Raw genomic sequence first — 27,998 nt, 5'->3', positions numbered from 1 at the left:
GGAGGCGGGTAAATTTTCAAAGTTTTTTTTTTTTTGTTCAGTTTGGTTTCAAAATAAAGATCACACAATTGTTTAGAGACAATCTACAACAGGAGTTACAAAAAATAGTTGCCCAGGCAATAAGCATACACAGGTTCTGTTAACTATACACATATGGTTACAGGTGTGCTCGTAGTAAATATACACAAGGCTGCTCCAAATGTACACCGCGCTGTGGCGGGCGGCCTCTCTCTCACCCAAAAGGACATGGACAGTATGATACAGCACTTACAGCACTAGAGAAAATGCCAAAAAACACAAGAGTCTCCTCTGTACAATCCACGCGTTTACCCCTGAAAACAGTCATGGGTAACTGAGGAGTTTGGGGGGAGAAGGGGAAGGGGGGTTTAAATGAGTAAAAGTTATTTCTCCCACCCAGCCAGCGTACTCAAAACACATGACACATTTCATGGGGTAAAGCATTCCTATAAAAAGATCTTAAAAAAGGTCAAAAAGTCCCCCCCCCTCCCCACCAAAACAACAAACAAACAAAAAACAAACCAGAAGACACCACTAATCTATCCGAACGTGTCCAATTGGGAGTCGGCGGGAGATCGACGTCTTTAAGTTAAGCAGTGACGAGATAAAGATAAAACCAAGCGTGGCGAATCTTTGTACAAGTACAACGCTGTATAGAAAGGGCTTTTCAAAACAAAATTTGATATTACAATTTACAATATACAACAACTCATATGTCACAACCAAGGAGGTGAGAATATACACTGAAATGCACAGTTTTTTTTTTTCCTTTTTTTTGTCCCCCAGAGTGAGATTTTTTTTCTTTTTTTTTCTTCTTCTCATACCAAAAAAGGGTGGTAAAGCACTTTTACATTACAAGGGTTTACAAATGTACAATTATACAGTCAGAAGTATGTGGTCACTACTAGGATACATTATAGATACAGATTCAACATCAAAAACCAGAAAAACTACAAAGTTTTATATATATATTTATATATATATATGCAAAGGTCTACACCAAGTATACACGTTATATTTATAGAAGCAAGACCAGAAAACGAATCTCCCATGCTAAATGATCTGTCTGCTGGTTAGCTGATGGTGGCGCGCGCGCATGTGTGTGTCTGTGTGTGTGTGTCTGTCTATGATTCGGGGACGTCAGACAAATTAAATACTCGTTCCATCTCATAGTGGTAAATAGCTAGAATGAGAGGAGGAGGAGGAGGAGGGGGCTCTAGGATTGTGTATGCAGCAGTAGCAAAAAGTGAAAGATTTATCTTTTGAGTTTATCAGAAGCAAAAAAGGAAAAAAAGAAAAAAAAAAGGAGGAGTGGGGTGAGTAGAGTGGGTCTCACCTCTCCTTGTTCACCCCCTCCTGCCACCGTCGCTGCCTTCCACTGCACCCAGTTTACAGACTGGAGTCCAGTGGGGGGAGGGGTGCCAAAAATCCAACCACGAAAAAAAAAGAAGAAAAAACCCAACCCACCAACTAAGGCTGCCTGTAGCAACAGGCTCCTCCCGAAGGGTTGTCATGGAAACAGTGGTGGGAGGGGTACACGATGTCCTCTATGAGGATTTGGTGGGGTGAAGTGGGCATGATGCTTTCTGAAGGGTCAGACGAGGGGGTGGGTGGGGTAGACATGAAGGCATGAGGAAGGTGAGCTGAAGGGTGGGGAGGTGGTAGACATGATTTTGGGGTGGGGGAGGAGGAGGGGGTTCAGTTTACATGATGCCATTAGGAGGGCCGCAGAGAGGACCCAGGTCGACGCCGTTCTTCATGTAGTACTTCTCGAGCTTGGCGAGGATGTGTTTTCCATACGTGTACTTCCTCAGCGTGGAAATGTGAGGCCGGATCTGTACACACACACACGCACACACACACACGTTAGTCAAAAATTGATACAAATTTGCTCCTTTTCGAGTCCCCTTACATGCATGCAGACCTCACATCAGTGACGAGGCTGACATTAACTGAGGTTGATAGATGCCAGTCTATAAACCGACTGAGCAAACATTACTAGAAGAGTTAATAAATAAAGGAATAAATAAAACCCAGCTCTCTAATTTCGCCCTCTGATTTGCACTCACTCGACACTTTGTTAGACACATCTGTTCAAGTGCCAATCACAAGGCTGAATAGATTTAGGCACGTAGACACAGCCAAGGCGAGCTGCTAAAGTTCAAAGTGAGCATCTGAATGGGATTTTCCTGCACAGCCATCTCTAAAGTTTACAGAGAAAATATCCAGTGAGCAGCAGCTCTCTGCTGAAAGTGCCTTGTCGATGGTAGAGGTCAGAGGAGAATGGCCAGGCTGCTTTAAGCTGATAGGAAGGCAACAGTAACTCAAATAACCTCTTGTTAGAACCAGGTATGCAGTAGAGCGCACTGTGTCAGTCCTGTCAAGTAAGAACAGGAAACTGAGGCTAGAGTTCGTACAAGCACATCAAAACTGGACAACAGAAGACTGGAAAAATGCCACCTGGTCTGATGAGTCTTGATTTCATTCGGATGGATGGGTCAGAATCCGGTGTAAACAACATGAAAGCACCAGCACTTGTTTATTCTACGCCACGAAGAATGAATGCAGCCCTGAAGGAGAAAGGGGGCCTAATCTGGCACTCGCGAGATGTACCTAATGAAGTGTCCGGTGAGTGTACGCATTAATGCAAACTTCACTGAAATGTTCTTTCCCATTATGGATGGAGGTCAAGCTAGCAGACATATTTGTACCTTAATAGCTTTAGAGGTAGTTGCTACTTGGACACAACAACAGAGTGCATTAGCTGGATGAGCTCTCATCGATCCAACCCACCTGCACAGTTTTGCATTAGTGACGGTTGGTTTCATTATAGTTTTGTTCGCGTTAGCGATCTAATTTGCTTAAAAAAAAACAAAAAACAAAAAAACAACAACAATTCACACTGCTGAATTTAAGACTGCTGAATTTAACCCTGGGGAAGCTGAAAAGCTTCCCTAGGGTTTGACATCTAGAGCTGAAACAAATAGTCTCGGGTTTATAGGTTTTATAGCCGAGAACAGCTTCAATTTATTCACCTCTTATTCCTGTTCATGAGCTGAATTAAACCATCTTAAATCACTTTGAGCTTCGGGCTGTTTGGGGAATAAATGAATGTGCTGAACTTTACACCAACACCATAATAAAAATGACTATTTCCAACCTTTAAATCACAGATACTGCATTTGATTGCTCTAAAAAGGGTGAAATGTTCAATGATTATCCTTCAATTGTAACACAGAGCAGCGCTCTAAACGCCAGAAAACACCTCCTCATCCAGAAAATGTCAAAGCTATACAACAACGACTTCCCCATAAGTGACTGCAGTAAACACTGAACAAAAGAGGATTACAATCACATCTTTTATCCCAACATTTAGACGGGATGCACGATGACCCCTCTGGCCCCTTTACCAACCTTATGCATTACGATTTTGCGCTGCGTTGGCTCGGCCACATCGATCATCTTCTGCACCACATAGTTGGCGTACTGGTCCTTCATCATGGTGTATAAGGCACTGTGGGGGCCCTCAGTCAGGCTGCACACTTCATCTATCAGTACGGCCCGTTCTGCCCGTGACGCATGGGTAACACACTTCTCAACCACATTGCTGGAGAAAGGAGGAGGAGGAAGGGGGGACAGTGTTAATAAAAGCCACAAGAATAGAGGAGTGAGAACACAAGCAAATGTTTTCCCACACCAACAAGCCTGTCTCTGCATATGAAGTACCTGTAACCCAATTTGATCATTTCTGGCCTGAATTTTAAACAACAGCAGGTGACTTAAAGCTTAAAGAAGCTCCAAAATCACATTAGATCATCTACTCTGTAATGTGTGCCTATGGTGTAAATATAAAGGCTGTACCATGTTTGGTTCATGATCAAAGTGTCTGAGTAACAGATGTTATCATAAATATCGTAACGTCCCCCAGGCACAGAAAAAGTTCCTTATCTGATTGCAGGTGTGAAGAAACCAAAGGAAAACCTCTCAAACAAAGATGGAGCTGACAACGTGCGCATGTGTGTGTGTGTGTGTGTGTGTGTGTGTGTGCGCGCGTGCGTTGGTGTTTACCTGGCAAACTTGTGCTGGCTGAGTCCCAGTACATTGCCTCTGATCTCAGCCACAATTTTACTCTTATCCTCGGCTCTGCCATGCTCCAAAACGTGCTGGATCACGTAGTTGCCATATTGGTCCTAAATAAAACAAACCGCAGACACATTAACTAAAAATGTGAGAAGGACAGCTGGTGGCTCTGACGTCACATCAAACACAGCCAACTTCAGAAATCTGGAGGCTCCGAGAGGAGCTTTTTTCCCCTCTTTGAGCTAACTTGAAATGTCGTTATCCTGAAAAATATAAAGCTGCAGTCAAAGACTGACAGCGCTGAGTGCCTCACCTGCACTAGCTGCTCTGTGTGCTGATGGAGCTCCTCCAATATGGGCAGCGTCTGCTCGGGGAGGCAGTGTTCGAGAATGCGCTGGATCACTCGGCAGCCGTAAGGGTGAGTGGAGAGGGCGAAGACCTGAGAGACGCGTGTAGTTGCACATTTTTAGTCATTCCGCTCACAATCGCATATCAACTCAAGCTCAGTGAGGTGAGATGAACTCAAACTGTTTTCACTTATGGTGTACAAAGCGCCTCGAATTATCAGAGGCATACTTTTGCATACCCGGCCCACCCCTGCAGGGAAGGTGAAACACAGATTCCTGACATGCTTTCAGCTACACAAACAAATCTGAGCCACCGGGTACGAGACGTGCCGTTACACAACATGCAAATGCTCGAGAAGCAAAACACTCACACGGTGGTAACATTTACTGTCAGAGCGCCGAGTCGAGAAACCGAGACCTTTCATGTGTAGACAACAAAAGGATGATGCACGAATGATGCACGAACACACAATCTTTATTTTAACACTTTATGCTAATGTAACATTTAGCTTGTAGGTAGGTAGAAGATGGCTGTCGCCACTGGGCTGAGGTTTCTGTTGCCAAGGCAACATACCCTGTCCCTGAGAAGAAAAAAAAAAGAAAGAAAAAAAAAAGGCCTGAGCATGTGTGTCTATGTGCTTTGGCGGTGACAATATGCTCGCTGCCTTCAGGCAGCAGCAGCGAGTGTGTGTGGATGTCAGCCATGCGCTGGCGTGCTACAGTGACTGAATGTGGAAATATTTTTTTGTGCAGACCGACCTGTCCCTTAAAGGCTTCGATGATGAAGTGCAGCGCGTGAGGCTGGACACATTCGATACACTTCTGCACCACATGGTTACCGTTCTGGTCCTTTACGCACTTCAGCACGTGGCCGTCCAGCTCCCGCACCATCTCGCTCTGCAGAGACGAAGAAGAAGAAGAAGAGAGGGACAGAGGGGAGGCGGAGTGAGGAGAGGGACAGTAATTGTTTGTGAGAAATCAAATATTGCCTGATGGCATTTTTCAGCCTCTCCTTCATTTTTCATTGCAGCTCACAGCCAGACAAATAACACTGGGCTTTTAACAGATGCCCTGCAGGAATCTATTGGGGTCTATTAAGCAAAGATGGATAACTTACTTCCTCACATACACACACAGAGAGACCCTATCCTAAAACACTGACTTCAAACTAAATTATTTCCTGTTGATATTCCTCTAGCTTTATCTGAATAGCACCAGTTTACATTTGCATATAAACTGTGGCGTCTTTAGCTTCATTCAACGCTGATGATAGAGTGCATACAAGGAGCCTGCTGTTTCACAAGGGAGCGCCAACATAAAAGCTCAGCGTACCTCTTCATCGATGCTGCATTCTGCTGTATAAATAGAAATGTGTTATCTATGAGCAATGTGCTCTCACTCACAGCTGAATTATCAGCACGTGGATAATAGATGTGCTAACAAATTGGGACACTAGGATATTTCCCCCTTCCCCCCCCCCCCCCCCCCCGCCTTCAACAGAAATCCAAGCGCAGCAGAGTTGTGACAGGATAGATTTATTTAGGGTCATGTTTACACGCTCACAAGTGTACTTACAATAACCTGCTGATCCGAGGGGATGAACTCCAGAGCTTTCTGAATGACCCTGCAGCCGTACATCTGCAGGGCCAGAGACAGCACGTGACCTCGGATTCTCTCAGCGAGAGCCAGCTTCTGGTCCAGGCTGCCAAACTGAAACGCACAAACAAAATGAGCCTCTAATCCTTTTGACAATATGCAACACCACACATGTAAGCAAAATCAGACAGGCTACAGAAGCTATTAAAGCTAGGCGTGGTTCTGAAGAATAATCGACTGAGACTTTCCCATAAATTTAACGTTGGTGTTTCAAAGGCACACGCAGCACAGCATCAACTGCACACACACCTCAAAGAACTTCTGGATGACGTAATTCCCAAAAACATCCACCATGAGCTGGTAGGCCGCCTGCAGGATCTCGCTGAAGACGAGCTGGCGCTCTGCTGAACTGGCTCGCTCCAATTTCAACTGGATAAACCTTTAAAAGAGAACGAGGATGAATAAAAGTATATCTTTTAAATTAAGTTCGACAAACATCTTTTGTTCTGTTTTTCCCCCCTTCTTCTTTTTCCTGTCTGCAATGTATACAAGCCTCATGAGAAAATACACAGACTCTTCTCATAAAATCAACCAAGTGCATAAAGGGGATTTACAAAGTTTAGATGAAACTGGAGATGAAGACAAACACGTCAGAGCAATAAAGCGAGACAGATGTCCTGAGACAGAACTGAGAGAGAAGTGCTCCAGTTTCTTTAACCTGAGGGACAGTCGGAGTGGAGACGGTCCAAAGAGGGAGCTGAAGGAAGTGAGCAGCCTGTGAGGTGAAGAGATGGATGCCCGGCGAGGAGAGAGATAAAACAGACTGAGATGGTGGAAAGAAATTGTCTGGGACGTGCAGATCGGGCATGTTGATATGTTCACAGATGACTTCAGCAGAAAAGTCTGCACATGTCTGGACTGCGTCACAGTGTCGGGCAGTGATGGTTCAGTGACAACACTTTTCTGTCAGTATCAATGTTTAATATAGAGGTTACTTCATGAAATTAAAGAGCTTAATCGCCAATTTTGTCTTCCTTACACTGGCTCCTCATAAAGTTTAGGGTTCAATTTAAAAATCTGGTGATCACTTCATAGCACAACACGTTCAAATGTCTCCATACATCAGTGAACCACTACAATCATGTTGGCTGTACATAGATCCAGTGACCTAAGATCTGTTGACACTGTTAATACCTTTACTTTAACAGAAGCTTAGGATGCACCGTTTCAGACGTGGCTTTATTTATTTTAATCGATTTATACCATTTTAATTCTAATTACTCTGTATTGAAAAGCACTTTGTAAATTTTGCTCTTGAAAAGGACTCTTCAGTCACACACCAACTGTCAGAGATCAATATGTGAGAAATAAACCTGCCATGCAAGTACATTATCGATGGGCACTGCTACAGCTCACCTGGCTGAGAAGGTGACCTCCCCCTGTGCTAAACCCACGACCTCGTCCCACTTCTCTCTCCAGTCTTCATTGTCCTGTCTACTAAAAATTCTCTGTATAAGTTAATGTGTCTAAAGACAAATAGACTCAATGGCCTGATAAATTTGCAAGTTATTACTTGAAATTCAAGCACAAGCGATGATTTGGTGTGTTTAAACTGCTGGTAATACAAAATGAACAGTCTGGAGGCTTCAGAGTCTACAAACACCCACCGCGAACGATTAATTGCTAAAGCGGCTGGTATATTAATCGTGCAGCACATCATTAGTCGCAGCCACAGACAGACTTTACTTTTTGTGTCTACTTTTTCATTACAACTTAACTGGCACTAGTGGTACGCCTAAAAGTTGACGTTTCACAGTAACACATCCTGTCACATACTTGTTGTGTGGTATCCTATTAACCTGCAGTTATTGGGGCCTCCAACTGACTGCCATTACTCATGGGACAGACTTTCGGGGGAATTCAAAGGTGTTATTTTATACTGGAGGTAACTGCCCACACGTACCTGCTGCCGTGCTGATCCTGGCTGAACTCCATGATGTGGCCGGCGATGTCTCGGAGCTGCAGGTTGGGATAGCGGTTGTTCCTGAAGTCCTCGAGCAGGCGGCTCCGGCCTGATGGCATCACGTCCGACATGCCGTAACGTAGCCGTGATGATGGGAAGAGCTGGCTGCTGGGGGAAAAGAGGGAGGAGCCCGAGCTGGCGGCGTTGCGGTACTTGGCCTCGGCTCCTGGAGCTGCGGAGATGAAACGCCCACTGCCATTGGTCAGGCCTCCTGAGGCGTCAGAGAGAAAGGGGACTGTCACAAAGTCAAATGAAGAGAATATGAACCTAAAAATACATCACACACAAATAAGTACCAATAGGTACTACAACAGTAAACGCAAGTTATACAATGAACATCATTCAGCCTGTCTGACACAGAATTAGCTGAAAATATATGGAATTAATCCTTGAAGTTGAGCAGTAGATATTACTACTCAAAAACCTGTGTTCTTAGATAAACTTGGTGTCTAGCTGAGCATGTCAGTGCACGCTTGTTTCCTTCCTTTGAAAAAAAACAAAAACAAAAACAAAGAAGTTCTTTCTGATTGGTTGAATCTGTACAGAATGACAAATCTGATGCATGTGAATGAATATGCCACAGCTAGGTAATCCATCCGAGTCATAATGAAGCCTCGCCCTGACTGTCAGTTTGTTTAATTATCATTCCATCAACACTGATTTGCATTAAAATTCACTCTGCCGACTGTCAATCACGCAAAACAAAACACTGCGACACAATTTATAATTAGTCCCTCAAAACATGCTGCCGTACAAATCTTCAGCTCCATTTGTTAGTTTGGAAAACTGAACAACGGCCGCTTCTCAATTAAGCCAGACACATCTTTTACTAGAATAAACTCTAAATGATGCATATTTGTTTACATTATTGTAAAGCTTTAAAAAAAGTTCTGGTAAGTTAAGTAAAGAAACCATCAACTGATAAAACATCATTATAAACCAGCAGCACTCCTAATTAACACAACATCCAGAGAAAAGATGCTTACCAAGATTGAGGTTGGATGAGGAGCTGTGATTGGACAGGGAGGGTGGAGGTGTGAGGGAATGGGAAGGCCCCTGGTTGGGTAAAGGCATGCCCACAGGGCCAGGGGATGGACTGAAGCCCAGGGTGCCGTTGTAAAATCCTCCATGACCAATCGGGGTGAGGCTGGAAGGTGTGCGTTTATACAAATCGCTGTTGCCTGTCAATGAGTCCCGTCTTGAGCCACTGCCACCACTCGAGTTGGCCACTAGAGGGAGACAAAGATATGAATTCAATCAGGTTATCTGTTTGTATTTATCAGTAACTGTTATTCAGTTTAACTACTCACAGCTACATTATACATTGGCAACAATGTTCCCTCTAATTTTTCATGTGTCTGAGCGAACACACAAACTCCCTGAGCGGTCCCTTGGACCACTGTGAGCAACAGCAGACGTGTGCACTGTGGTCACGCCAGCATCGAATCCATCCAAAGTTACATGGTTTATTAAAATAATCAAATTACAGCATTTACATTTATGTTAGACTACTTTTAATTAACTGCTTTAGCCCACTTACAATGAAAATGTAAACAAATCTTGTTCATGACCTGTGTAGCATGTTAACACTATTGGGAGTAAAAATAACTTGAACTCCAATTTTGAAAACAAAACTTTCTCTCTCTCTCTTTTATAAAGCTCTGACTTGTATTATGAGTCTGTGGTCTGGGAGAGAGTCCTGTAACTCTCTGTCTGCAAAATACAGTATATAATGATACAATGCTGGGCAATTAATTATATAGTTACTTCTTTAAAAAAGTAACTGAGTTACGCAAACAACAACGTTTTTTGTAGCCGTTTACCTAAAACTGTAGCCAAGGCATTTTTTAAAATAAACATTTCAAACTATTTACAGAACAATCAGCTGTTCTGCATCAAATTTGATGCCACACAAATTATTTGTGCCACTCCAAAAAATAATTTCTTTCCACTATAAAGGAGAACAACAGTCTGATACCTGCAGGCCTGACAACAGCAGATGTATCACTCCTGTAACACCTGTAACATTCAGCAGTCGCCTCATTGTTCTGACACACACAACAAAACTATTGACTACACTACACACTAACTACACAAGACAACACACTAACTTTAGACTCCAAACACGCTAAACTTTGCAAATCTCTCACATCTCAGAACACCGCTGTCACTCCTAAAACTTCCCCCCCTTTCTAAACAACTAGATGCCACGTTACCATATCATTTTTTGATTGATCGGCATGCTACATTTTTCCACCAATAGGAAAGGGTGGGGTATTTTGGTTTTGCTCACAGGCGGAGAGTGCTTTCGAACATTTTCCTTATAAAACGCAGTTTTTACCGTTTCTTCCCGCAGTAAATATAAACAACGATAGTATTCAGGAAAAAAAAAAAACACTGCAGAAATTTTTATCATAACTCTGGTTTTACGCGGCCTATCAACATAATTTAAAAACTGGTATAAAGTTCACACTTTTTCCATCAATTGTTCGTCTGTCCTGCTCACATCTCCAATGGTTGTACACGTTGTTATTAACGTGGCTTCACTCCACATCAGCCACGCCGCTTTGCTAGCTAAAACACCGGTGTCGGCACATAAGGACGCTGTCATAGCCTGTCGACGACGCTGATTAGCTGTGTATATACGAATGTGAATCGCATCATTGGCTGGACTATGGGATAAGGTGGCATCGTTCTAATCCCATACGGGAGCAGCCAGTCACTTACTGACTAACACTGCAAAACAGAATTGTTAAAGTATTCATTTTAATTTCAATTCAGGTTAGATTTTGTTTCTATGCGCAACGCAGATTTTCTGTGCAATTGCGCACGCGCGCAGCTTAGAGGGAACATTGATTGGCAAGTCACTTAGATTTATTTTAAAAGACCCCAAAAGAACCAAAGATATCATGTGGAAAGAGTGCATTCCCACCTGCAGTGCCAAACCCTCCCAGCGTGGCCCCCAGAGTGGCACCGAGAGAGGATGAGGCTTGCTGGCTGAAGCCCAAGGAGGCAGACCCTGGTCCAGGCTGGGCAGAGCCTTGTGAGAACAGAGAGGAGCTCTGGGAAGAGGAGCTAAGGGACGAGGATCCGTAGAAGGAACTTCCTCCCAGAGCGCCACCGGGGCCACCCTGCTGCTGAGGCTGCTGGGATGTCATGGCACGGAAAGGACCGTTAGCCCCGCCACCAAGACCGCCGTTGGCACCACCAGCAGAGGCTGCTGCAGCAGCAACTGGAGACGGGAAACAATCCAAGTCAATCATCTCATAAAGCAACAAAAAATTTATATTGTGTTAAGTAAACGCGTCGTTGAAGATAATCGTAAGATTGATTTCTTTTACTTCCCTAACAATGCTTTCAATCACCTCCATCAGTGACGTAAACCTTGCTTTTTAAAACTCAGTAACACTCCCTCATGGGAACTCCTTGTGCAAATCTAAGTCCAGACTTGAAAGTACATAGTCACAATCCCATAATTGCGTGCTCTGGTTAGATGGGACATTTAGAACATGTTGTTAAAGGCCACAATATGTAATCTGCTGTTTTGTGTGCATGACAGTCTCGTTTATTGCAACAGAGGCAGGCTGGGCTTCTGACCACACGCTCCAAGTGAGCTGCTAGTTTACCTGCTTGTGCTGCAGAAGGCGATATGATGACGGAGGCGGGGGCCATGAGGCGGACGGGGCCACTCCTGGCTCCCGTGTTGACCACCAGGGCCCCTGTCTGATCATAGTAGGCTGCGGGCGCCAATACTGGATACCCTGAGAAAGAAGATTTTGACATGTTTCTTTCATATAGATGACGGGCGGCAGTAACGCATAACTGAGCTGTTTATAGTTTTGCACTCACCGGGTACTCCTGCTGCTAACCCCTGCCCAAAGGCGAGGGCTGAGTTGACTGCTGCTGCTGCCACCAGCTGGTCATTTTGCTGACCCTGTTGCCCTTGGCTAGGGGTCAAAGGTCGCTGATTTCCTCCAGCACGCATCACCTTTAGAAAGTAAGAAAAGCAAAATTCTGAATTTGTTCCGTGTAGAATAAGAAACAAAGCTCAACCGCACAAATGGGAGAAGAACAAGTAGCAGTTCCCTGATTTGCTTATAATCATTTAATAATCAATGAAGAGGTCTTTGTCTAAATGCACTTTTTAAACTGGCATGAGAGACGAGCGCTCACAGAAATATTTTGAGCCGGTGGGAGCCCGTGTGTCAGTTTTCTGTCGGACAGTCAACTGACCTGCTGTTGGTTCTGCTGGCCCTGGCCTGCTGCCTGCTGATTGGCTGAACTGTTGGCTGCAGCAGCCTGCTGCTGGAAAAGGTTGGCTGGATAGACACCCCAGGGGGTCACACCGTAGTACTGGGGGGGCATCACTGCTGGACCTAGACACAAAGAGATACACAAAGTAGCTTTGAGATATGGCAACAGTGTCCATATTTATGGATCAACATATGAAAATTACATTTTTGTTTTGCATTTAACAGAAATCTAAACGGAGGTGACAGCGCGTCTAAAAAGAAGAACGTCTCACCGAGTGTAGCTGCTGCTGCTAGGCCCGCTGCGTATGGGTCTGTCCCTGGCGGCGCAGCACTGATGATGTAAGGATTGGGCACAAATGCTGGAGCCAGACCTGGAAAACACAAGGAGGGTAAAGGTGGACCAGGGCAAAAGGGCTTTACATAATACATGAAGGAAAATCACAGGACTTGTTGTGAAGCTATGGCATAACTACTTAAGAGACTCGCAACGATGTCATATTTACTAATCAAATCTCAATCTTTAAGGCATTATTTTATTTTAAACTGAAAGACAAACAATAAAAACAGCCAGTCTATACACCGAGCCGGGGGGTCAAGCTTTGCAAACATTAGTGGAAACCCTGTGCTACGAATACAAATATACCAGAAGAAGAAGCTGGCCAATCATCATGAAATGCATGTGACTGTTTGTTTTTGGGTAGTTCAAAGATAATGCGTGCGTGAAGCCATACAACCATCTGACATGCAGTTTAGACAGACACACTTACCAATGTGAGGCTGCTGTGCGGCTGCCAGTGCGTACTGCTGTTGCTGGGCTGCTGTTAACTGCTGCACTGCTAGGGCATTGTTTCTCTGAAACAGCTGCAAACAGCATGAAGAAAGGTGAACCATAGGTGAGCTGAGTGCTGTTAACACACGCTAAATAACTCCTCTGTCTGGTGATCTTACCTGCTGCTGGTTAGTGTAATCAAATAGGCCCACAGTGGGTGCAGAGTCCATGGGCATCTGAGAATTGTAGTCAAACTGAAGCGGCTCCATCACAGACTCCATGGGGTCCATGGTAACACCACCTTGTTCCACGCCAGAAAAGTCATCAGGAGGTTTGGGAACTCCGCCACCTCCCAGGGGTGTCAAACCCTCAGGCCCTACGCCCCCGGGACCACCCAGCAGATCACCCTCTGGGCCGGGAGCCGGCATGCTGCCCGGGGGGCGACTGCATGGAGCAGAGGTTCGGTTAATATCTAAAGGGTACCAATCATTTCTCTAAGGTGTGGGTGTGTGTCCTCTTGTGTCACGCAGATTTTTACCCAAACTCTTTGACGTCCACGTCGAGGCCGTTCTGTACAGGCAGCCCATTCGGGTTGATGACATCGCTGATCACATCAGATTCACCTTCCGTTAACTCTTTTAGTTTCTCTCCCTCAAACGTCGTCTTTGGCTTCTCCCTCTTTTCCTCCTCCACCTCTCCATCCCTCTGACCCTGTGTGACGGAGAGAAAATGATACAATGAGACCAGATGCACAGTGTTGCTCCTCTGCTGTACACACAGAGGAAGGCGCAGGAAGGACAAAGTAACACTGACAAAAACTACACGTTGTCAGTGGGAGAAAATGACACAATGGGCGTGTGTGGCAGTTACAGTTAGCATGATCAGGGAAACAGAAGTGTTTGAGTAATGACACTTACATAGGGTCCTTTTCGAAGACAGGAATCCAGTTTGTCAGCCGGTGAGGAGGACAGAACGTACTCTACCATGCTAACCCCGAGCCCTCCGCTCTCAGACCGTGGAGACATCACAGAGCCCACCCCGACTTCACCACCGCCATGGAAACCTTGCCCTGGCCGACGGGACACCATGATTGGCTGAGACACCGAGTGATCTGCCGTGAGAGGAACAGAGAACGACACATTTACTCAGCAAACTGTGCAAGCAAAAAGTAGCAGTTTTCAAAACAGATGGCTTGAAGATTTTTCAATAGAAATGATCATCCGGAGCAGTAACAACATGTTCAGCTGTTACAGATGTGCTGGGCGAAATAACAAAGCTCCTGATGTATTTGATAGATTCATAAGAAATTAGGATATCAGCAATATCAAATAATCTTAATCCACTTACACACAGTGCACAAAATCTGAGTAACTTAAACTCAACGTTGGGCCTGTGTAGGCACTATGGCTGATTTCAGTAACTTAATCAGTGCTGTTGGCAGCTTCTCACACACATACAGCAGAGCGCATGTAACCACATGCTGAAACAAGCACTGGCAAAGGGGAAGGTTCCAGTTTCATTACATACTGCACATCACTTTTATTTACCGTATTTTTCATTTTATTTATGTACTGAGGAAGTTTTGGTGTTGCTAATAAATCTGATACAGCCATTCCCACACGTGCACCAGAACTTTCCAAGACCTCTCTTAACAGAAATGTACGGGGAAAATGTTCTGATGCTGTCACATCAGACATTAGCCGGCTCATCCAACAGCTACTAGCTCCCTAAAACAAAACCTGCATGAAATCCATGCTGGATTGAGTAGATGTGTGAATAGCATGGCTAATAGTGAAGTACATTCACTGGTATAGCGTGCATAAATTCTGCCATGTGACATGTGAGAAAAATATCTGTAGAAATATTCCTGAGCTGATTCTACAGAAACTGAAGTGCATATGTGGAAACGGCTCAAAGTTTTAACTAATTTATCTCATTTCATTTACTCATCAGCTTTACCAAAAACATCAAATCAATGTGTTACAACTCAATTATTCATTGGATATTGTCTGAAAGCGTTTTCAGTTTTCACAGGACTCTACGCAGCCCTGTAAAAAGCTAAGCACACTATGATTAACAAGGTTGTAGCAGAAATAGCCCGAAGTCTCTCACACCGTTGTGGGAGGGGGGTTTCACCCACACTTCAGTTCATTGAGGTTTGTGGGCATTTGTTTGTGACGCTCTCCTGAGGTCCTGTCACAGCATTTCAATCAGGCTGAGGTCTGAACTTTGGGCCATTGCAACGCCTTCATTCCTTTCCCCCACCTCACTCATTCTGTTGTAGAGTTACCTTTGTGGTTGGGATTACTGTCCTGTTGTTGCATTTTGTTTTTGCTGAACAGGCACTGTGCATTACAGCCAAACATCTACACTTTGATCCAGAAGTCTTGTGGTTTGTTCAGATGCAAATTTGCAAAGCTTTAGAGAGAGACTTTCTCCTGGCAGCCCTTCCAAATCATGCCAAACTTGTTCAGTCTTTTTCTGCTAACGTGACATACTAACTGAGGCCTGCAAACCAAAATGTAGCGCTTGTTTGGGTTTTGCTTACTTTCTTTGAGCATTGTTGTGGTGGTGGTAGGTGGGGGTGGGGAATTTGCTAGGATTGTGCAAACACACACCTGAATCCTCCAGACAAGCAAACTGACAAAACTTGTTACTGATCTGTTAAGTGCATTTGAATAGCAGCACCCAGCTGTTCCTGACCCACTTAATTCTTATGGAAGGTGTGTTTAGTTTGTTTTTTTTTTCTTCACAAGACTGCAAAGAGTAATGTGAAAAGCATTTTTACATGACTGTAATTCATAAAAAAAATTAGAATACAAAATGATTTTTTCCCCTTTTTTTCATGAACCAGTGAGTATTTGACACTCTAGAAATGAGCTAACACGCGTCAGCATTTTTTCCCGGTGCAGACATGATGTACGAGGTGCGCCAGATGACTTGTAAAAAGCCGGGATATTTCTTTTGTCATCCCGTCTACAGAAATAACCACACTGTGTTAATTTGATACAACAGGAATCTCAGATCTCGACATGATCTGGGAGAACACAAGAGATCTCACTCTGACATCAGCCTTTGAGTCTGGCAGGAAACTAAATATATATTTTCCAAACACCTGACAGTGATTGTTTTGGTCGTTTTTGTGCTTAAGTGGGGGGAAAAAATGCATTCACTCCAACCTTCTCCCTACAGCCATGGCACAAACAGAACCCAGGACGGCAAATACCTGAAGCCCCCCATGCACTGTCCCTCCACTGGTCCAGGAAGATCCCCTTTGGTCCATCCTTCCCAGAGTCATCTGTTTCCCAGAACTTCTTACCAGTTAGCAGCTGCTGCAGAGACACAAGACAATGAAGAAATGAAACAGGTGGCAAAAGAAATGATGAGGTTACACAGATATTGCTGGCAGATGGGAGAACAGGCAAACTAAAAATCAATCCATACAGAACAGGAAGTTTGTACAAGCAGAGCTCTGAGTAGATGGCAAAGACTACAAATGGGCAAACTTCTTTTTTTGTTGCTGCAAACAGTCCGTTCTTGTGTTTCCAGCAACATCTGTACTTCGACCCTTGACTGAACCCCCCCGAAAAAACAAACAAGAACAGGTCATTCTAACTGGATGAGTCAATCAAAAACATAAACTGCTTCTGCAGCAACAAAAACTAGCGTAGAGGAACAAACAGGAGCTCGATGTTCCTGCTGGGAACAGCTTCATGCTTGGATTCAAAAGAAATTCTTGCACCTTATCAGCAGTTCAGTTGTTTATCTTCATCTCTCCTCGGTTTTTATTACACCCAGTGATAGTTTTCTTTTTTTCACAGTAAAAAAAAAAAAAACTTTTGAAACTAATCTGATGTGCATCTTCTGGCTAGAGGGGGCAAAAAAATCCATTTATAGTTAAAAAACAAAGATTACAGAGTCATTTTTGTAAGCTTTTAATAGTCACTCTCACTACTGATATATTACAGTGTATAGCAGCAAAACAGTAATCAAGCAAGCCAAAACTAACTGCAGGCACTGGCCCAACATTAACAGACTTACTGAGTGCAAAATACAAAACAAATAACAGCCGGTCCAACGAGCTCGAATTAATAAGCATCTCTGCTCAATCTCTTCTCGGCTTTCAGAGCTTTTCAGTCTCAAAAAATACAACCCAACACCGCTTTTAGCTCATAAGCAACTGATCCATTTCTATTTTTTTTTCCTCTTGGATTTCCTGCTATTCAAGTTTGACTCACTCCCGGTAATCCATCATGTTTCTATTCAGCCAAATGCCCAAGCTACAAAATACAGGGCAGGCGGTTTAATGTCGCAGTGTTGATCCACGGCGTCTGCCCTCGTCAGAAGCACTCATTTCAACCTAAATTTAGAAGTGCAAACATGAGCAACCAGCCTCAATGCTTCATTATTGGCTGAGGTCACCATCTTCTTCACAATAAGTGACCCTGATTCATCAACTCTTGTCTCACCTCTCCCATAGCGCGTCCCTCAAGAGCGAGAGCCTGGAAGTCATGGTTCAGCTCGTCCATGGAGCGCACCTGCAAACAGAAAGCAAATGAGACTGTCCATTCAGCTAACACTTATCAAGGACTATCAGGACCATGTTAAGAAAATAGATATATATTAGTGATCATTTTGAGAAAGCTGTGGAGATTAAATCTGTCATTTCAACTCAAAGAACTGCCACGGCTGCTAAACCCTCAACAAAAGCCCCTTGTGCAGATGAGTTAGTTACTTTAGAGTTTTAGTTACAAGGAAATTATTTCCCTTTTAGCACATATACTTATCACCACACTGTGTTTAAGGACGCTGAAAAAGATGGTGCAGAGAGATGCATCGGGTGAAATGAAAAAAACGCCCCGAAACTTTCACAAACGTGGAAGAGTTGGAGGGATTTGTGAAAAAAAAGAAATAGCTGGCAATGGACAGATGCAAGGATACCGATGGTTACACCGCCGTGTAATAAAGATGATGTATGTTGCATCACAAGACAACATGACAGCTGATCAGGTTGTGTCACTAACTCATCTACACAAAGGCATTTTGTAGAGGTTATAACAGCAGTGGCAGCTCTTTAACTTTGGCAGTGTTACCAGGTCACTAACAAAAAATTTGATTCCTTTAATGTCTCTGCTGTATGTTGCCACTTGTGCAACATTAACACACACACACACACACACACCTGGCTGTCATGGATGTTGTCTCCAGTGGGCCAGCGATGTTTGCCGGGCTGTTCGCCATGCTGCCGCTGGAAGAAGTAGTCTACCATGGCATCGTCCTGGGAACGTCCAGCGCCCGCCACACCCTGAGAGACACAAGTACACACATGCACATTACCCTGGAATTACTGGTAACAGCAACCAGAACACAGTGCCTGAGAAAGACTGCAAACGTTATTCACCAGAGCTGAACATGCTGAAAATATACACAGAAACCAGAGTTCTTATTGTTTTGGGGGGGTTTTCCTAATTAGTTATTTTATGTTTTATTTTGACTTTTTGTTTTTAATATAGTTCAGTTTCACTTTTCAGAGTGAATTTCCTTCTTTCAGTTTAGTTTTTATTGTTTAAGTTTTGGTTTTAGTCTTTTTAATTATTACTGCATGGAGGGCATGTTTCAGAGGTAAAAAGAAAATCAGTATTACAATATAAACACAGCTTTAAAAGCTGAAGTTTTCCCCAGTTAAATATCATCTCTCAGGATGTGTCATTTGGATTTTTTCAGAAATCAGCAGCATCACTCAAACACGACAACAGGCTGAAGTATGTAAGGCCACATCCTCTCAGGTCCAAGTAAGAGGCAATACTTCTGTTTAACAGAAAAGCCTCCAGTCACTTCCTCCCTCCCTCACTTTGAGGGAAAACTCAAAATTCCCCCACAAGACACCACCATCAAAGAATCCACGGTTACCATGTACTGGAAACAGCTGGGCTTACTGTTTGCTGTACACGCAAAGCACAAGACAGCCAGTCAGACCAAATTGTTGCTTATCAGAAAACATTCTTCTCCCCCAAGGATTACTCATGAAAACACCAACCTTGTTATCATGAACTAACATTTTCTACCCTTCAGACTACCTTGGGGCCTTAAAATGTTTCTTTTGCTGTGGAACAAATACAATTTACACAGTGCTGAAGACAGTATATCGTTCAGACCTGTCACAGCAGCATCACAGTATTAACAGATTTGGGGGCCACATTTCAGACTACCAAACAACATTTCAGTTAAGCAGCAGAGGACACTACAGATGAGCTTCAGGAACATTTTTGGCTGTAAAACGAGTACAGCAGGAAATCCAGCAGCGAGGAGGACATAAGGATAGACGGTGTGTCCAAACCAAAGACATGTGACACTTACTGGTTTTTGACCATTGTCTAGCTTCAACATCAGAAGTGACCTTATATGGATAAGAGGCTAGAGTGCTAAGGGCCAAGTTAACAGCTAATGCAATAGGTCTAGGCTGATAGGGGCTTCCCATGATGCACTGAGGGTTTCATCTTCACTCATCTCTTTCTGGTATGTGTTTATCCAACCTTTTGCATTTAATCATCACCATCATTATCATCACCAGAACTTCACTCACCAAAACTGAAGTCCAAACATCTTGGATGGTCTGTACTGCACAAAAAAATCTAAATATTTGTCACATAACCCATAAAAAATGCTCAAAAAGGCTATAACAACACATACAATGTGAAGTCGCTCAGTCACTGGCTCAAAGTGGTGAATGATGTATAGGAGACTAAACTGAAAAGTTTCAGGAGGAGTTGATTGCCACTATAGAAGCGTAGTATAACATCATGCATTGCACCGAAAGAAAAGGTAGTAGCGCATCACTTAAAACTCCCACAAGATGAAGCTACTTTCTGCTCCTTCTTTACTCACAGATCACCACAGTGAGTAGCTCCAGGTTTGATTTGGCAGATTTTTAAGCTGGACCTTCCTGACACAAACCAAAGAGATTTGGGATCATTTGCTACAAACTGCCGCAAAGTATATATATTCCTTAATTCAGGAATATATGTTTGGTTTATTATGTATTCATCACAGTAATTCAGCCCATGTTGGTTTGTTACATTTTACCTTTGTTAATCTGCAAAATCCTCACATCCAAAAAGGTGACAAAAACTTCAGTAATTTTTCTATATAAATACCTACAAAGAATCAATTATCACAGCAGCCACGAGTTTGTTTGTTTTTTACAAAAATGAGCTGACAACAATGAATTGAATCTTTATGATATAAAACTGACTCTCTAGAAAGCCCGAACATGTGAATTGTAGGTGTAACACAAAAAAACCAAAACAATAACCCATTAGAGGCAGCGCTCTAATGATTGTAGCCACCTTCATGCTACAACATGTCAGCTTCATTTCCAGAAAATAGCTGTGTTCATGGACACCCGATGTAGCAGAAATAACAACAATAATAACTTTTACGCAGTGGTTTAAAACAAACAACTGAGTCAGATGAAGATCAAGTTTATGCGCTTCAACCTCATAAGCGTGGTCACCTGTGGACTTAAAATAAGAGCGTGGAACAGTTAAAAGACCCTGATCAGATTAGGGCTGAACGATTATGGAAAATAATCTAATTGCGATTTTTTGCCCCAATATTGTGATTGCGATGCGATATGCGATTATTTTTTAAGGTCTTTGTCTTCTGTATTATTAAACAAAGACAAGCAATACATCATATAGTATGGCCAATACTATATTACATTAATTTTAAACTGTTCTTTCCTGGAAGACAGACCTCTGTTATGATGACATGAGGTGATTCATGAATTGATGACTGACATTTTTATTTAACTTCTTCAATCACAACAGTATATTTGAACATACACAATAGTTTATTTTTAGCTTACAAACATCTGAGCATAAAGTGCTGACAAGGAACCCTGGTGTAAACATTAAAATGAAAGTCAGTACAATGTGCAGATTGCAGAAATATACATAAAAAAAATCAGTGGCTTTACCACACTCAGTTTTTCGACATCTGTGAACTACTAGACAGTCATTCAATTAAAAAATAATATTAAATAAATAAAACTAATAAATAAAAAATACACACATCTTACTGATCTCTGCAGTCAGTAACATTACACATAAAGTGCAAACATAATAGCAATTGTATAAACACACACACAAACACGCCTTTAAAATTTAAAGGCGTGAAATTGGACGGTCTAGCCTTCTGATTAGCTAATCAGAAGGCTAGTTCTGATTAGCGTCACCGCTGTCTCGGTGGAGTTTAATAAACTCGGCCGTCTGCTTCTTGCTATCTAAAATATAACCAGACACTGGTGTAAATTCTCGACTGTCTCATACTTCTGTTTAATAAGTTTTCTGTTTGACGTTTAGTCAGCTGTGTGAAAACCAAGGAGGAACCCACCCGGGGGATTAATAAAGTTTTATTTTATCTAATCTAATAACTTTAATCTCAGCCAAACCGATTTACTCACGAACAAACAAAACACTGAAAAAAACCCAACAATAACATTTTTAGGTTGTCTAAGTGACTTATATATTACGTTTAACCCGAGCAGCGAAACTCCGCGGTGATCTGAAAATGATGTGCCGGGAGTTGTGCCGCTCTCGGCCGCATCAGTAACCCTCGAGCTCCCGGCTAGCTGTCGAGCTGGTGGGTAGCAGACGCCTCTGAAAACGTCGAAGCACTTTTGCAAATATGGGATATCTTGATAAACCGAGCAGATATTTGATGTTTACACAACTACTTTCTCGCCTGAAAATATGTTAAAAGTTTATTTTGTGACCCAGAAAGATTAGTATGAGTAATTTTAAAACTTAGTAGCGGCCGCCATTGCTGGAAACTGGAGTTTGGCTGGGCCGCGCTATGAATTCTGGGATATGGTAGTAATTTGGACAGCCTTCGGCACATCGCTGTGACGTAATCGGTCTACAAATGCGGCCTCAGGAGGATGCAGCCCATGAATTTGGACATGTCCAGAGTATAATCGCAGCCTTTGCAGTTAGAAAATTGCACTTGATCATGTCGCGATATTATCGCAAATGCGATATATCGTTCAGCCCTAGATCAGATGGTCAGAGGCTAACTCCTAAAATAAGGTTTTCACAACATCTGAGCTTCAGAAGCCAGTGAAGGGTGTTACCGCTTCACTTGAAAACCATAATCCTTCCAAACTAGTGATCTAACAATGAGGAAGGTCCCCTTTGCTGTGGCTGATGCCCTGCATTTATCAAGCGTGATGCTAGCCGTTTAAGCAGAGCTCCTTTAACAACCATTGTTTATTCAGCTAATAACAGCCGAGGCAATACAAAAGCCTTAAAGCTAGTAAGATAAGACTGCAATTATTTGGTTCATTAGCTCTCGAGTCAAATGCACATGTTCCAGAAAGCTTGAGATGAGTGTCATCAAGCTTTAATGGCTGTGTTGCAATGTCTCATTTTCTGGTGCTCTAATCAGGGTTTGTAACAAAGTACTGGAGATTACAGTCATATGGGTATTTTTATGATATTGCTTAAAGTAAAACCGTAGGTGTAAGATCAGTGACCTTTACCCTCATTTGCCTAGATGCACCCAGATATGACCAGTTAAAATTGCCTAACAGAGTTAGCTAGCTAGCCAAGCACCAACCAGAATACATCATTTGAGAAATTCAGTGATAATGTCAAAGAGAAAAGGTGAAAAACCCCAAAAACGTAGACAATTCCTGGCTACATCTGACAGCTACACCTGCTAACACCTATTAATAAGTAACACTGAAGCTGCATCCCCACTTTTAATGATGCATAGCGACATGGCAACAAGAAACTGTTATGGAGGGCTGCAAAAATGTGCGATAGAAGCTCATTGGTGCGGTCCTCCACAACAATCCCAGTTTCTCAACTGGCCACTTGGGAAAATTAATTGCCCATTCCCTGCTTTAGAGGGTTACCTAGACAACCAGAGCTTGGAATGCTGCAAACAACAAGCCATCACTGCAAAGTGCAATGAGTGAATGGTTTCCAGTGTAAATAAATAGGAACTGAAAGATTAAAAAACTAATCATTGGTTGTTTATGTGTTAGTTAGGCAGGAGCACCTTCTATTGGTAGATTATGAGGACAAGAACCTTCAAAACAAGGCAGACATGCTCAGATTAAGGTAGGTTGGTGTGGTCTGCCAATTTGCGGTAAAATATTGCATGATGAATACTGATAAGGGAAGGAAAATATGACTTGCACCATTGTGAACAACACTATAATAGCTGTAGTATTAAAACAACAACAGGTACTACATTGTTAAGAGTGAGAAGTCTATTAGTTCTTGTTGGTGCCACCCCACCAAATTACAACAAACTGTGACACCAGATAAGCTGTTGACCAGTTGACCAGCTTTCAGTACTTTTGTAGTTTATACCCAAATATCTGCTGTTTACAGTTCAGTTTCCTGTCTTACACATGAGCCTCGTCTTACTGGACTGACTAGTTTTTGGTTGTTTTTGTTAAGTTAGTGCTGGGGTAATCTAAACAACTAAACATTTCCTGCTGTTAACAGCATCACACTTCAAAAGTTTCATTATTAAACCAGCAGGACATTTTTATTGTCTGCATGTCAGAGGAATTACAATGTGTTTATCACAGAGAGAGGCGAGCTATAATAGCCACCCAGGTAGACTGCTTTACCTTTTGTATGCGCTGTAGTAGAAAGTCATCACGCCAGTTTAATTCAATGGAAAAAGACATGAATGAATGAAAATAGCAAATGTATCAGAGAGGCGGTTTTTACCTGCTGGCTGGGGGGTGTGGCCTGAGGGGTCTGCCCAGTTGGAGGGGCATGTCCTCCGCTGCTCAGCACCACGGGCATGCTGGGAGAAGTACTTCTATGGTGGGGGCTGAATGAATCCTGCCAGAGCACTGCTTTCCTCTTCAACACACACACACTGCTCATTCCACCACAGCCTGTCCGGAGTGAGTGAAATGCATCAGTCACAAAAAACATAACAGTTCAACATAGTAAAAGTTTGGAGCACTCTGACCAATTTAACACCGAATCTTATGATGAACGGTGAAGATCCAACAGCCGCGAAGCACAAGTGTCAAATTATGAATAAAAACGCTGCAGTCCAATAACCAACTTCGCTGCAATAAAATAATTATTGAGATTTGATGTTTATTCATTTGTGGGCTGTAAATTAAAAGCTCATCTGCTCCTAAATGAGAAGAAAGGGAAAAAAACACACTGCAACACAATGCAGCATAATTAATCAGCACAACAATCTAAAGCATGAATCCATGCATCTCTACAAAAACAACAACAACAAAGCTGACTTTTGCCAGGGTGGATGTACTGCAGGGTTGTATAATACATGCTCCTCTAAAAACAACTCAGAATAATAAAGCTGATATCCCACTATATTATCTTCATACCTAACATTTTCCCATGTCATCATGCCAGCTTGATGCCAAATTAGTTCACAGCAATTAAACTGCTGTGAACAATGACCCCTAACTAAGAAACGAGGTGGCTGGAAGCATATGAAGCAAAATGAACCAAATCATTTGTCTGTAATATTACGGTTCCCCCAGAGTTGTGGTCAAAGGTCAGGCTCAGTGCCACTATCCTGTAAACCAATTAATATAGATACCAAACTGCACTTTATATTCTGACTACACTCCAGTGTACTGTAGTACTTGCTTTATGTTATTTATTTTCTGTGCTTATTATTTTGTATTTTAATTTTGTTTTTACTTGTGTGAAGGGAACCTGCAAAGTCAGAATTTCATTGTTCAGTGTAACCACTTTGTTTTGCAGTATTAATGACATAAACTTCTTGATTAAGGCACAAATGAGAAAACAAAGGAAATTGAGCCAAAATTCATTCATTTTCCAGTAGGGCAGCCCTCACACGTTTGACAACAAACCAGAGATGCAAAAATATTTAAACAAATATTGTTTACTTTCTGCACCAGGTGACAGTTAACGCTGTTTTATGCAACTGCAATACAATAACAAAAACTAGCTTCACGCGAGCTAAAAGCAAACTTTAAATCTATCAGTGTGCACAGGTTATATATTAGAATCACAATTCAAAAGCACTACAATGTACCTAAAAAATAAAATTTTAACCTAACTAAAACAGTCAAACCTTCAAACCATCTTTGGACTTTATTCTTTGTGAAGAAAGGTCAAAGAATATCACACACAATGCTGCAATACTGCTTACCAGACTGTTGGTATAACACTCTTACGACAAAATGGTGAACTGTTATTAAAGCTGCCTAACTGCTGAGGATCAGCACAAGAGCACTGGGATCAACAGATACAGAAGTAAACCAGAGAACATTTTACAAGCCAGCCCAGGGCAGCAGCTGATTTAACTGCCAACCTGCCTATCAGCAGCAGAATGTAAACTTTACTGCACCCTCTGTATCTGGCTGATGCAAACACGCTGCTATGAACTCCAGTGACAAAGGTTCACTTGGCAGGAATGTTGTGAAACTTCTACAAATTACTCACCCCTAAAAAGGTATTTAGACACACACACAGAGTGGCCTGCATATTCTGCAGAGTCACTGATGAGTTACTTCCTGACCAGTTCAAGGTGTTTCACAGCAGTGTGGCTTCCAAGGAGCCACACTGTCTTAAAGTTGTTTTTAACTGGTCTTTATCAAAGTTCTGCAGGTTGTCTTGAGTTTTTCACTCATTTTCTGTCCTTGCACCTGGCCATTTTCAGAGGAACACTTTTTTTCTTTGTTCGTTAAGCCCCTTAGCACTGACCTATGAATCATTCAAGCAGAAAAAAAATACCTAACTCAAGGGATGAACCAGTGTTGTGTTTATGCATAACAGACAACTTATCAAAGAACCAACTTTAAATGCAACATTAGGCACTGTTACTAGCAGCCTGTCGCAAAACACATCTTTTGTTCACATTACTTGAATCTGTATGAAGGAGGAAGCATTCCTGAAAACTATGGCATAGATTTCTCATTTTCCTAGTTAAGCATAAAGAAATAAGGAGGGGCTTAAAACTTTTGCACAGTACTGCACAGTACTGCACGTGCAGAACTGTTTGTTTACAGGCATGGCTTTCAGGGGGTAAATCAGTCCTGCAATACATCCCCCATTTATGAATATCATAATGTTTAGTTTTTTGATGAAAATGTTAGCTGGTATCTAATCATTCAACAGTTTCCATGACAGTATAGATCAGATGTATTATAAACTACAGAATTAATGGCCATAAACTTTGATCCGAGGCTCTCTGTAACAATATCCCTGTTATTGTATTGGAATGCACAAGTCTTTGCTAGATTTACCTCTCAAACCTGCAGTGCATTTAGTGCATTGTGTAAAAGGAACAATTTAAAATAGTAACTATGCACATTGGTGTGAGAATTAGAGGATTTATTTAGCCATGTAACAGAGACAAAGATGTGGTGCTTATTTTTTAAGAAGTTGTTTTGTTAACCCAGGTAAAGAGTGAAGGACAGATTATCTTTAAAATGTGCGGTGTGGACCTAAAGGCCAAGCATTTGGTGGTCAACAATTTTACACAACAGCCCCTGATCTCCAGCAATGAGAGAAGGGTGTAATTTGTATTTGACTCTTACCTCTAATCTCTGTTAAAATGAGCAGCTTCCCATTAATGTCCCCACAGGCTAGAAAGAAATTACAAGCACTTCTTTTTGCACTGAGCCATATACGGTAATTACCTTTGCAAGAGACTGGCAGACACTATGAATCAAACACATGCAAGCTACCAACGTCTGCTGTAACCACTGTGCAACACACCCCCTCTACAAAGACAAAACCACAAGCTGACCGGATGAAGACCCCCCTCCCATAATAAGATAAAAACAAATCGACCGACTGATCATCCCTCCTCCACTCTTGGACAGGCCACAAGGAAATGTTAGCTCTTTATCCCTCTGCTACTGCTCCGAAATCAGCCAGAGAAACACCCGGAAATCCAGCACAGTGCGGCCATTCCCCGCCGAGAAGCGCACACGGCTCGGTCTGCCACAAGTTTGATGCGAGGACCCGGAAACAGGCGGCGGTGTTCACGGTCTAACTGGGTTAATCATTCAATACCGGGGGATCAATCCACCGCATACCGGGCACAGACAGGGGTGTGACAATACGAGAGGGGCAGCATGCAAGCTAGCAAGGGGGGATAACGCTGGAGCAACATTTCTCTCCCGGCAGACATGACACATCAAAACGAAACCGAGTATGGGGATGCTTCGTGAAATAATTCACGGCAGCTACCTTTATGCATCCGCGTCCCGTCACGCCAGCCCCGGAGCTGCCGTGGGGGGGGGTTCACTATGTGTCTACCAACAATAACACGGCCTCCCGACACAAGCTCAGCCCGGGCGAACCGGTGGACAAACGCGCAGTGTTTTTAACCGCTCCCCACCACCGTAGTGTGGTTATTAATAAATAACCAGAGGACTACACCTGTCCGCCGAGCCTGCAGCCCCACGGGTCCCGGTGACGCGGATGCTAACAAAGGCCCGAGAGCTGTCTGGAGCGGAAGACCGACACAACGGGAGGAAGGAGGCAGGCAGCAGAAAGGGAGGCAGCCGCTTCAGCCTCGCAAAATATTCTCGTTTAGCGCCCTTTCAGAGCCGCAGTAACGACAATACCCGCACCGAAGCGTGCATAAACACCCCCCTGAGCAACCGCGACCGCTAACAACTCGATACTCACCGGCGGAGAGGGTGGATGGTCGCGGATTTCAGCCCCAGTTTCTCTCTAACACCCCAGGCTTTCACTCCGACAACATGGCGGCTCGACGGAGGAGCAGGCAAGAGCGCTGCATGACGGGAAGGGATGAGAGAGAGCGTACGGTTCACTGCGCCAACCGGGAGGGGAGGGAAGGAGGGTCACACCGGACCGGTCCCTTTGTTATGCATGTTTGTAGTCTGCTTGCACTGCGGG

At 43.1% G+C, this 27,998-nt stretch overlaps 1 protein-coding gene across 5 annotated transcripts; it reads right to left on the bottom strand.

Annotated features, from left to right (window-relative positions):
* Nucleotides 1-9: 9 nt before the first annotated feature.
* pum1 (pumilio RNA-binding family member 1) lies at nucleotides 10-27,917 on the bottom strand. Of its 5 annotated transcripts, none has more exons than XM_086279444.1 (23): nucleotides 27,768-27,917; nucleotides 23,838-24,010; nucleotides 18,269-18,391; nucleotides 17,556-17,624; nucleotides 16,313-16,418; nucleotides 14,004-14,197; nucleotides 13,625-13,797; nucleotides 13,266-13,530; nucleotides 13,085-13,178; nucleotides 12,590-12,688; nucleotides 12,298-12,440; nucleotides 11,914-12,052; nucleotides 11,691-11,825; nucleotides 10,997-11,296; nucleotides 9,051-9,293; nucleotides 8,005-8,299; nucleotides 6,351-6,480; nucleotides 6,021-6,155; nucleotides 5,205-5,342; nucleotides 4,412-4,537; nucleotides 4,087-4,208; nucleotides 3,433-3,625; nucleotides 10-1,853 (listed from the first exon to the last, which is right to left on the bottom strand). In XM_086279444.1, exons 2-23 carry the CDS (start codon nucleotides 23,997-23,999, stop codon nucleotides 1,722-1,724), a joined length of 3,516 nt encoding a protein of 1,171 aa, XP_086135570.1. In that variant the 5' UTR covers nucleotides 24,000-24,010; nucleotides 27,768-27,917; the 3' UTR covers nucleotides 10-1,721. The 5 variants fall into 5 exon arrangements, with proteins under 5 accessions (XP_086135570.1, XP_086135572.1, XP_086135573.1 ...); XM_086279446.1 differs by having other exon boundaries at nucleotides 8,005-8,275; XM_086279447.1 differs by having other exon boundaries at nucleotides 8,005-8,272.
* Between the last annotated feature and the right edge of the window lie 81 nt (nucleotides 27,918-27,998).

This window comes from Aulonocara sp. 'chitande type north' Nkhata Bay, linkage group LG22 (genome assembly GCF_057382095.1).
Source record: "Aulonocara sp. 'chitande type north' Nkhata Bay isolate Kocher_YH1m ecotype deep benthic linkage group LG22, A_spYH_male_GT1.1, whole genome shotgun sequence".
Lineage (NCBI taxonomy): Eukaryota > Metazoa > Chordata > Actinopteri > Cichliformes > Cichlidae > Aulonocara > Aulonocara sp. 'chitande type north' Nkhata Bay.
Note: the sequence above shows the minus strand (reverse complement) of the source record. Positions and strands in the feature narration are given on the sequence as shown.